The 12,601-nt window shown below is 38.6% G+C and overlaps 1 protein-coding gene across 4 annotated transcripts in view; it reads right to left on the bottom strand.

Annotated features, from left to right (window-relative positions):
• The window catches only part of WDFY4 (WDFY family member 4), a 134,379-nt gene that overhangs the window by 57,820 nt on the left and 63,958 nt on the right, over positions 1–12,601 (bottom strand). For all 4 annotated transcript variants that reach the window (XM_083843360.1, XM_083843361.1, XM_083843362.1 and 1 more), the window contains one exon: positions 360–437. In XM_083843360.1, coding sequence (XP_083699486.1) covers positions 360–437 — 78 coding nt within the window. The remainder of the gene's footprint in view (positions 1–359; positions 438–12,601) is intronic.

Genomic DNA, 12,601 nt, shown 5'->3' with positions numbered 1-12,601 from the left:
AAAAAGAAACATACCTATGAGATTTTACTGACTGTGAGTTTGAATTCTCTTGAAAAGTTTTACTGGCTGCCAAGAAAAAAGTTCAAAGCCCTCACTTTCATTTTTGCCACTGTATGAGTGGAATAATTCATTTAAACAAACAAACAAACAAACAACAAAAGGTTCCTGAAGATAAAGTGAGGATCTGCAAACTATTTGGTGAGTGATGCTGTATCGTGCGTTAGTGATGAGGTCAGCAATGGAGTTCACTGCCCATTACAGGCACACTTATCTCACCTCTAAAATGCCTGATTCTCAGAGTAGTCCAAGAGCAACCTTTCAAAATCAGAAAGGTGTCATACAACATTCCTGTTCTTTACCTGTACATGATCCTTGTACAAAGAGGCATACAGCTCCTGCCCAGTTCTTCGGTACTGTTCCATACATGACACAAACCCCTAGAAGAAACATCAGAACACTTACACCAATACAAGGTGCTGCAAGTATAAGCCCCGAGGGACAAAAGCAAGCATTAGTTTCTCTGTCTTCTGAAAAATAATTAGGGAATATGGCCTGTGTCTGTGAGCTTGACAGCTCTCCAGACAGTACAGTGATGAGGCAATCATCTGAGAGCAAGCTGCACACTCACACAAGGGAGATGAACATATCCATGATCTTAACAAGGGTCATTAGTGGAATTACTCAAGAAGGAGAAAGAAAACAATAAATAAAATTGCAAGGCTTCTCCTTTTGGACCTGAGATATTTAGTACTACAAGTAGCAAAAAAAACAAACAAAAAACAACAATTTGCTGTTGTCAAGACTCCAACTGAGGTAAGGATCTGGGATTTCTAACTATACACCTGCTCCTTGCTGTATAAGCAGAAAGCACAGACAAAGGACTGGTCCATGTCCCCATTCTGCACGCAGGAAAACAAGTGCTCCTAAAAATATTTTTGATATTTAGGAGCCTAGATCTACCGGCAACAAATGACTTTCATTATAAATATACTATTTAATGTGAATATGATGCAGAGATCTCTGAGCTAGTTCTAGAACTGGAAGATTGTAGAGCTGTGCTAATGCGAGACGACACCCACAGTAACTGCCTCTGCTTCACTACGCAGTGTGGATGTGCCTTAAACCCAGCACTACTCAGGTGCTTCTGGAAATATGTGTCCCGCAAAGCAGTCTGACACAACTTCCCGGCCACCTGCCCTTCCAGGATGCTCTAGAGTCAGAGAACAGTGAACCTGCATCAATAGTCACTGCATTTGTTATTCTATATTAATGAACTCCTCAAGCTAAGGAAAGGTCTCTGTGCAAGCACAAGACTGATAAACTGCTTTCAGGAGATTATTTGCTGCATTCCCCACTTTTCAAATGGATCGTTATGGGACTCACAATGATGTTCCTAAACACTGATGAATTAAACAGATACCCACAAGCCACAATACCACCTAAACCACAAATATCTACTCCATACGCCAGCCAAATGTGTAAAAGGTACACCAAAACAATAAGATGAACAGAAAAGGAATCAGGGTGGCTGGTTATTAACTGCATTACAGAGAGTAGCAGAAGTTTCTGTTCCTTTAATAAGGTCCTGAGGATTAGTGGTGGCAGAGAAGGCAGAAGCTGTTCAGAGATTACTTAGGACAGCTTGGAGTGCCCTCAGTGCCATGCAAAAGCTCTCGTGCCCACCAGTCTCCCTGAAGGGTTTCTAACAAAGGTCAGAAAGTCAGATTGCTCTGAGCCACAGCCCAAGTCTAAACTGGCTGTGAAAGTCCCAGACTCTCACTACCTACAGCCATGGATCAGATGGGTAACTTTTAAATGCATGGACTCTGTGCCACGCTGGCAGTGATTCCTCACAGCAAACTGCCTAGCTGCTGCTTGCACTGTGCTCTAATTAAGTTAACACACAAGGTCTATGTGGTGTGCCGATTACTGCTGGCTGCCAGCCAGGTCTGTACCCCTGCCGTGAAGTCACATTTATTGTTGTTTCCCTGCAGGAAGCTCCTGTTCTACACTGATGAAAGTCATTACATTTTTGTTTGTTTAAAGCATCATTAAACCTGTAATCACAGTTGCGGCCTCACAAAAGTATTCCATAATTCGTGCAAAACTCCCATAAAGGCTGACCTAGAAAGCAACAGAATCTCCATGCTGTTGAGCCAGGCTCAGTACAGGAGGAGAGCCGAGATCCCAGCTTTTTGTGGACATAGGGTAAAAGCCATTCAGAGTAGACAACCAATCCCTCCATGTATTAGCAGCCATTTCAGATACCCGCAGGCTGTTCAAGCAGAGCCAGTGCCCTACTGGCAGCTGTTTCAGTTCCGCACACTCTGTGTTTCAGACATGGTCACTGATCAGACCCCTGAGCTCAAAGCCCACGTTGCGAAGATTCTCGCTGCCTTCCCTGACACAGCTCCGAGCCTTCCAAGCACACGGAGGGTTCTCTGAAGGAAAAATTCTGCTAGCCACATCTGGTGGAATGAAGACTAACCATTTTGGCTTCCAAATGAGCTCTAACTAGTCAGTTTTAACCAGATGAACATGTCCCCCGTGACCACCCCCACAAGAAATCCATCTGGCTGTAAAAATAAAATGAACAGCTAACAAGACTGGAGACCGCTGTGACTGAAAATATATATATATATATATATATATATATATATATATATATGTACACACACACTGAAAAGAGTATAGACCAGGCTATCATCTATCCAATGTTTGGTCTGAACAATTAAGACTATACAGTAAAGCTTAATGAAAAACTAGTGTGACATTTGCTGTGACCTGCTAATAAATAAGCAGATTCCATTAGAAAGACACATCCTGAAATCATATCTTGTAGGGGGTTATCCTTTAAAATGGCAACTCCGTGCAGTAGGTTGAACACAGTGTTATGGTTAAATATTTTTCTTGAACAAAAAGGGTATATTTGCTTTGATAATTGTTAGAATTGTGTGATGTTATGTATGGGTTGTGTTTCAATATACAGAAAAGCAAGTCTGAACGCAGAAAGTGTAACATGTATTCTAAGGAAGATCAGACTAAAAGGCCATATTGATCCATCCTGGCCTAAAACTGAGCACAGTAACACACTTTAAGTCTTCCTTATACAGACTTGTCCACCTTGCAGCCTTAGGCACTTGCATTGGAAGTAGACTCAGGTCATTTTGCTAGCCCACATTCCCCAGACAATATTTAGAGCTTCAAAAGGTGATGGAATTTACAAGCTATTTCTCTACTGGGGGCAGGGGGATGGCAGGGGGGAAGGGGGTACAACACACAGAAGCCAAACCCATTTTTCCTCTTGCTGCATGGAGACCTCATGCAAATAAAAGTGAAAATGATTAGCATTGAGGAATAGTAAAACCAGCAAGGAGAAAAATGCTGGCAAGCAGAGAAAAATAGCACTCCAAAAAAAACAGTGTGTGGATTTTCTATAATTTCTTTCAACAAAAGCAATGGAAGGACTGTTTGTAATAAGAAATGGTTAAAGAAAAAAAAAAACATTGAGGTATGACTTGTAAGTTAACAATTCTCTACTGAGCTCTGGAATGTTTTTATGTCTATTTTTTTATATGTATATGTTATATGTGCGTGTGTGTATATGTATCACTTAACACTCCTACAGTCCATAAATACCCAGGCTTGCCACAATAAACTCACGTTGCCTGATACAGACTCCACAAATGCCACAGATATTTCCTAAAGAAACATTATGTCATTGGAGCTCTGCGCTTTGGGGCTTTCTTTGGGGAATTACAGGCTGCATGTTGTATTACAGATCACACGCGCACCAAAGCTCTTCATACATAAAAATAAGCTTCAAGATGAAGAGCCAAAAGGACAGCCCATATATCCAGATCTCTCACAATGGCAAGCGTATAGGTCCAATCCAACGAAGTCAGTAGTCACACAGATGACAGTGAAAATAACCAAATACTTAATTTGAAGCATGTGTTTTTAGCATCTGTTGGTGAGGACTAGAACTAGTGATGTTAGTCTACTTCTTTTGCTCTTCTAAGCTAAATAAGTATTATAAACAAATATATATACACACACAGAACATTTGTATAGTACTGCAGCTATGTTAGATGTATTAAATAAAAACATCTACTCTTGCACAGTGATATTCATCAGTACCACAGAATGGTTTATGCTGGAAGTGACCTCTTGAACTCTTCTGGTCCAACCTCTCTGCTCAAGCAGGGCCATATCTACATGGCTTTTGAAGATCTCCAAGGAGGAAGACTGCACAACCTGTCTGGACAACCTGTTCCAGTGTTCCATCACCCAGACAGAAAAGAAGGATTTCCTGGTGTTTAGATGGAACCTCTGGTGATTTAGTTTCTGCCCATTGCCTCTTGTCTTGGCACTGAGCACCACAGAAAAGGGTGTGGCTCTGTCTTCATTGCATCCTCCCTTCAGGTATTTGTACACATCAATAAGATCTTCCCTGAGCCTCCTGTTCTTCAAGCTGAACAGTCTCAGCTCTCTCAACCTCTCTTCACAGGTACTCTCTCTGATAGGAGAGTACCTATCAGAGGTCTTTATGAAGGAGGTAAGTGCCTTTATTTCTACCTTACAGTTGGAGAAACTAAGACAAGTGAGTTTCTGGAACATCCTGCCACTATGAATGGGAGTTGGTAATGGAACAAAACCAACCTGAATTACTTTGAAACAGCCTGATAAACCCACAAAGAGGATGTATGTGGTGATAACATGCAGTAGCAGGGTGAACAACTTCAACCAATTTGGAAATCCCTTCTGCTGCTCTTATGTTGTTCCTAGAGCCACCACATTTTCTAAATATAGCTGATTTCCCAGATATTAGATCTTATATTACAGAAAGGGTCCACATCCCTAATTCCTCTAAAATGCCTTTCACAATTCTATTTGGAAGGTGTTTTTTTTTCTTTTTTTTTCTTTTTTCTTTTGATTACTGCTATTTGAGCAATCACTAGGTTTTCTGAAAGTGTTCTATGGGCACAGCAGACAAATAGAACAGCACATAAGGTGCTCTTACAGACAGAAAAGTGCATTTAAGTAGAATATGTGACTAGCAAAGAGGTTGTGCACAGCAGAATCAGATTTGATAGCTCATTCAAAAATTCACTGTTTCAGCAGGTGTTAAGGCATACACTTATATTTAAACAATGCAACACTTCTTACTGATTGCTGGTATGTTCCCAAGGAATAAATACTAAACCTACTTCCAGTTTATAAAAAACACAAGGATGTCAAATCACAGTTATTCGTAACTAGGCTTGACTAATGAGGCCATTTAACAACCACGTTTACAAACAAACAAGACACCGGAGGTGAAACTACCCCAAACTTATTACTTGTGGGTGAAATATCTGAAGTAATAGAGGTCTGCAGGTAAAAAAATCTCTTTAGTGATACTGTCAGATACTGCAGAACAGACCAAGTATTAACAGATTTACTTTCTCTTCAGTATCAATTACCTTTTCTTTCACAACTTTTACACATGGGTTTTCTGCTACTAAGGTGGGGTGCAGACTTGACTTTAATCCAAGCATTAAGATATAAGTTTACATTTAATAAATACACAGCATTTGGACATCATAAAAGTGACAGTTAAGCGTAATTAAAACCTCTATGGGTGACAACTGAAAAAGCAGTAAACAGAAAAGGAGCATCATTGGAATGACAAACACATGTTATTAATGTAAGATTTATATTTCAACTACTTTTCATCTTGAATCAAACAGAATTTGCATTTTTAATGACACAGAACTATAAGAAAATGTCATTTTACAAAGGGAAAATTGTTCAGTTTTACTCAGGTATGTTTCTCAGTAGTTCAACATTAAATTACATCTGCTGTGGTGCAGCATTGCTCCTCTCTCATCAGCCCCACATCAGAGCTCTGTCCCCTAGACTATGCGCCCTAACCAGTGTGGATCTCCTGTCACTGATGGTATGATTTAGTTGGGCAGGAGACATTTTCTACAAAATGTATCAGTTTTTGCAGTCACCATCTAAAGCCAAGAATTGTTTTAATGGAAAATTCCTGAAACAGTTATTTACATAGCTACAGAGCTAGATTGGCAACAGTTAAGTTTTGAGGCTAAACTCATCCAAAGCACGAACTCTATCTTGTAGTATTTACTTCAGTTCTCATACTCATCCTTTTTCCACAAATCTAACCAGACTTTCTCCCCCCTCCCCACAAATACACAATTGAAGCCCAATACTTCTGGTCTGTTCCTGCTAGAACATGGAGAATAAATCAGCCTCACAAGCAGAGGATAGGATTACAGCTAGCATTGCCATTTTACAGAGAGGAATCTGAGTGTCACAGTAAATTGCTAAAGCTGTCTGAAGTCTCCAATTCACCAGTCCTGTTGTACTCAGCTACAGAAGAAAAAGGGGCTACCATTTCCAACGACAGTCAAGTCCACCCCTGCTCCTAAATCTAACATGGTGAATCAGAGGCCAGGTATGCTACTGCCCTGTACAAACAAACAATAAGCCACCTATCTCATAACCAGACTGCTTTTCAAGTAATTGACTATGAACTAGGAAGAAAGTAGGTTCATTTCATAAGAGGAAAAAAGAGTTTCACTAGTCATCAGGTAATAAACATTAAGCTATGGAGGTAGTGTTTTTCTAACATCAAAGAGCAGTCTGTCCTAGTCCTTAGCATATACTCTCCACACTGAGAGCTGTTTTCAGGCTCTTTTGAATCACAAAATTGTTATTGCCATGTGGATTTTATTGTTACTTTGCCAAAATTCATTTAGTTTTTCAACAGACTGCAGTTCCAGCAGTTAAGCGTTGCATGTAAGCTCCGTGCCTCAACCCGCTAGGAGGCTAATGCACACTGCCAACTGCTCCTAAGGATCATGGATGGATTCCTGGCATCTCCAGTTGGTTGGGGAATAGCAAGCTTAATGAGAAAAACCTCCATATTTCAATGCACCATAAATGTACCCAAACACAAGGGTGAGTTTCAAGAGGATAAACCCAAAGTACAGTGTACATGTGTTGAGGTTTCAACACAGTATTTTCAGCTAAACTTGAGCAGCACAGAAACTTCCCTACTCCTACAGCAACTATATATTTATAAATTGTGTATATATGCATACACACACACATCTTTTCAACAGCTGATACTACTGAAGAGATAATTCCTGTGAGAACAGTAAAGTTGCCTCCTAATAGCTAAGAAGTTCAATGTAAGTTGAGATCTAACTGTTCTTTATTCCTGTCTCTGAGAATGACTTCTGTGACTTTGAGATAACTCACTCAACCTCCTGAGCACGCAGTTTCCCTCCAGTTACAGAAGAGGTGTTACCACTTCTAGCGAGTACTGAAGGTCAGACTTCAGCGATATTGGGAATAGCAATAAGGTCTCTCTTTCCTTCATTTGTTCTTTCTCACCATTTTCTTATTTCTGTTGAAAGTGGTGATTTTTCTAACAAGTGCTACAGTCGTGTGTAACTTAGGGCTTTATTACTACATATCACAATACATTTATCTGAAAGCTTCACACAATGGAATTTTCTGATTATATATGAATTATGGCTTTCGTTTAAGAAAAATGTGCATTTCTAATCCTTTAGCTGAAGAAAGGAATTTGTAAATATTAGTATACGCTTAGAGCTCGGAGTCCAGAATACAAAGAAACATCTCTCCATAGCCCACAAAATTAACAGTTTTCTTAAAATGACATTCATTTAAAGGTGACATGATTATTCCATAGCAACAGAAAGTATGAATGGAACAGTCAAGCACAACCAAGCTTTAATCTGGCTAGCAAGGACAATAACAAAAGGGAATAAGGACACAGGCAGGTAACCTATGCCCTTCTTTAAGAGAAACCTTTAAGTTCATCCTGCAGAGATTTCTAGAACTTCCCCTGATTTCCTGTTCTTGTATGCACCGTCATCAAATTATACTCTGCTATTTTAAATCCCTGTTCTCTAGTGGAAATGCATACTTAATTTTCTGGGCATCTGAACTCCTATGTACATTTTATACTGCTCCTTGAATGAGATGATACACCATATATAATTTCATAACTTGTTGATAAGTAAAGTTGGTCATAATTCTTCTCCTTATAAAGATTTCTACTAAAAAATAGCATAAGTCATGAAGTAATTGACTTCAAATAATCCTCCTGAAATTATTATAAATGAAATGTTGCATCAAAACTCCTGAAGCAAATGGACATCTCTAAAACAAGAAGTATGAAAAGTGATTTTTCTTTCTATTTTCAGCACAGAAAAAGTAATTCTGTTTCACTGGCTACCACTTGTTTCTAAGGTTTCTCTGCATCCAAATAAAGCTCTGCTTCCATCCACATTAATACTATTCATTTGGCATGATCTCTGTTATGTGAAAATAAAACTCTCCAACCAGCAGCTGAAAGTTGAGACTACAATGCTAGCAGCTTTAAGCCTTAAGCTCTACTGGCTGAAATCCTATATCCAAGCTTAAACTTGAATCAGACAGTCTCTAACTTGAAAGAAAAACAAAACAAAACAACACCACGTTTTCCAAAAAAATAAAAAATAAAAATGCAGGAAACAAAAACTTTTTTTTTTTTTTTAACACAGTATGTAATTAAATAAAGGAACTTCACTAGCACAGGATAACAGTAAAAAAAAAAAAGCCATTTGAATAGTTACCTATAAAAAGTTTTGGAAGGGATATTGGATCTTGTGTTACAGGCTTTAGATGAATTATAACTGATAAAAATCAAGAAAGGAACAACTTTGGTAGGATAGATTGTCTACTGTGCATTGTGCTGTAACACACCATCTCCTTTAGCAATCGGTATTGGCGTTTTAGGGGAGGACAATGGGGTGAATAGCTATTGGATCTGAGTTAGCCTAATAATTTGTAGTCATCGTTATGCAACCTTTATATTCCATTTTCACTTTTAAACAGTTATCTTCAATGAATGTGGAAATTATCCCAAATATTTCAAGTATTTCAGTAATTTGTATTATATAAAATTAGGTAGCTCTGCATTGTATGTTTTCATGCAGTTCTTATCTAACCTATTGACCTATTGGATTATTTCATTATGATCTTCTAAGCCATCTGAAAATGAAAAATGAACAGTGCATCAGATAACTGCTTAAGAGGACGAAAAAATTCTTTGTTCAAAGTTAAAGAAACTTTTTCCAGCTTGCTGCAGCATACTGTAATTTAGCTTTGAGCCAGTTATTAAACAAGACAATAATATTATAATGGAAATTGTTTAATATACATCATTAATAGCAAAGAGCCTGCTTTCATTGAAGTAAAAATGTGTGCTATGAGCAGTTTTGAAATGAATATTTGATTCCAATCTTCCCTTGTGCATTTAATGACATGCTAATTTACATTTTAATTACTTCCTAAGAAATCAAAGCATTTGTTGACAGTAGAACATAATGTCAACTTCACAGTGCACTGTTGGTGGATGGTTAATGAACTTAATTAGATAATTAGTGATGTTAATTATCCTTCTATTTGAAGATAAAGATGTTACACAAATAATGCACTTTTCAAAGAAATACCATTTTATGTTTGCTTATTTTAACTTAGTTAACCCAAAAAGCAGGTAAAAGACCAACAGAGTAATTAGTAAGAAAAATATTTGTTTAAATAAGAATTGTGATTATGCTTCAAATATATCTATACTTTAAACTTCATTTCACATATCATGGACTGTTAAGATGAGCTTGTCCATCCTGCATCCTTACTGTTATATCTAAAATAACAAGCTCATTTCATCCAACACCTCTTTGGTGTTGGATGAAACCCACGTATTTCCACACCTTAAACATTCTCTGATCTAATTGCCTCAGTATTGTTTGAAAACCCAGGCTGGTCAAAATCTTTCTTGATTTTACAGTTGGTTATTGAAAGATGTTGTAATAATACAGGAAATAAGCAATTAGTGTTTGAAAGTGCTGATCCAATATTAGCAGTTGAACCAAATGCTAAGTTCTACCACTAACCATCTTGTGTGATCATGGCGAAGTCTCTAAATTCATGTCCATCAAGTTGACATGAAGCTTCTTTCTTACCAAACTCAAAAACCCACTGACAGCATTTTGAGCTAATGCTGATTTTATGTGCTGGGGCCAAGTATTCTACACCCCAACAAGAGTCTGTAGGCGCACCATCAGTCTTCAGTTCAATATGAAACACTTCTGCTTGAAAAGTCTCGTGTAAAACTACCCTCTAAAATACAGACTTTTGCACACAAATGTCTGACTCAATAGTTTGCGAATATGATCTAAGAATATTAGTTTCAAACAGGTCATTTCTCAGTGTTCCCTCACACTTAATGCAAAACACCAGTATATATGGCTGCAAAAAATAGGAAGGAAGATTGACAGCCAGGAGTGAATGAAGTCCCAGCACTCTATCACCCTTTGGCAAAGGAATGTAATTAATGAACCCAAGTGAGAGAGGACAGGCATGATCAGGCCTGCTGTACCACTCAGGAGGCTGTGCATTTCCTGGAAAGCATAACAACTATATCTACAGCCCTGAGGCAGCATGTATTACAGTTGTTAGAAGTATTCTGCTTGTAACCTTGGTCAGGCATTCATCCTCAGGAAGAACCTTAAGACACTCAACATGGTAGAAGCTGACGACAGATTTACAATTTACTGAAATTGTAAATGGTTGGCTACAATGGTCTCTTGCTGCTCTTGCAGCTTGTTGAAGACAACAAAAACAACTGGTCATTGCTAACCTAAAAACTAATTACATAGCCTAAGATTCCAACAGCAAAATAAGGGGAGAAGGGTAGGGAACAGGGAAGGCAGAAGAGCAAGAGATCAGAAGACTTGCTCTGAAACAGGAAAGTCAATGATTTTGAAACCTCTAGTACTGTATTCAAGAGTTTTATAGACCCTCCAGCTGGTGAGCTTATCCAACTCTGTCACCTCTAAGTGCTAAAGGAGCACCTGACTTTGTATAGTGCTCCTCTTGCCCCTGCATGGCTATTCAGACTTCCAGGAAAGCACAAGGTAGCAACTACCAGAACAAATTGCACTTCCACTCCTAGAAATGCGATCAGACTCTGCTTTCTGAATGCTTGTGTGTTCCAGTCAGAGACCTGAGCAGAGCATGAGACAGCAAAACAGATCCAGGAATATGGAGAAAACACAGCTGTATTTGGTCGCTAGTTCTGACATTTGCCATCAAAAAGCAGGGAACCACCTCCACTTATGTTCTGCCTTAGCATCAAGAAACACTTTGTCACTGTGAAGGTGACTGAGCACTGAGGTTGCTCAGAGAACTCGTGGAATCTAAATCCTTGGAAACACTCAGAAGCCATCTGGACACGGTCCCCGGCAACTTGCTCTTAGGGACCCTACTTGAGCAACAGGTTTGAACAACATGACCTCCAGGAACCCCTTTAACCTCAACCATTCTGCAATTCTGTCATCTTTTCCTTCAACATATACATTTAAGATGAGAGGCCAAAATATAATAGTGAATTAAATTCCAAGCATTGTTTGACATTATCTGTGTGCTTTCCATTACAGACATTTTGACACTATTAATAAGTGACTATTTTCATTTGCCAAACCCTAGTTGTAATCCATAGTTAGGTTATTTCTATATTGGTACAGCAACAATCACACCAAAAGCCTAATCCTATTCAGTGTAGACACATTAAAATCCAAAAAAAAAAAAAAAACACCTCAGCTAAAATAAGACTATATGAAATTTGCAGAAGCTTTATGTTGCATTAGACAGGAATCCCATTTACTTTCAATTTTTGTGCTCACTGCTTCCTTTGATACTGAGAATCCCACCTTTTATCTTTGTTGTGAAGTGTATGAAGAAAGTGAAGAAAGGATGGTGGAAGTGCAAAAGAATTCATTTTCTTCCCCCTCAATTTTTATCTCTGAAACATACAGCAAGTCCTTTCAAATATAGGCTGGAGGGAAAAGCATGGAGAGGGAAAGTGGAGAAGAATATTTGGAACTGTAACTTTGCATCTCATTGAAAGGAACAATTTATCAGAGCTACAGAGCTGTCAGTCTTTGACATGATAAGGAATAACACCAAATGAGTAATGTTTCCTTCAAACACAGCTCCTTTAATTACAAGCCCCTTCCTTGCAGAAGAGAGACAGAAGATGCAGAAACACCAATTTCATGCACTTGTGCCTGAATAATGTCTCCGTGCTGCCTTTTCCAGATGGCAACCTTTTCACTGGAGGAACTAATGATGTGGGCATATTTAGGGAAAAACCAATAACGGAGTCTTTAACCTTCAACAGCAAAAAGCATGTTGTACAAAATGTTCCTTGGGATACATTTACAAATATCAATTACATTGCTCACTGAGGTGTAATCAGCTGTAATAATCAAAATTAATTTTAAAAAATAATTAAACAGACCCCAGGGCAAATAGTAGATGCTCTTGCAGTATGACATCACAGTCTACATATGTACCTGGGAAGAACTTGCTCACTGTAAGCAGCAACGTGATTTTAAGGAATGAAAAGGATGCTGTGGCATAGTGAGAAAAAAACTACAGCTCAGTCAGGCACTGACTTAGGTATCGTAGCCTTACCGATTAACACTACTAGAACTGAAGCAATTCACTGGGG

This window comes from Anser anser (assembly GCF_964211835.1).
Source record: "Anser anser genome assembly, chromosome: 7".
Lineage (NCBI taxonomy): Eukaryota > Metazoa > Chordata > Aves > Anseriformes > Anatidae > Anser > Anser anser.
The sequence above is the reverse complement of the archived record's forward strand: the minus strand, read 5'-3'. Positions and strand labels throughout refer to the sequence as shown.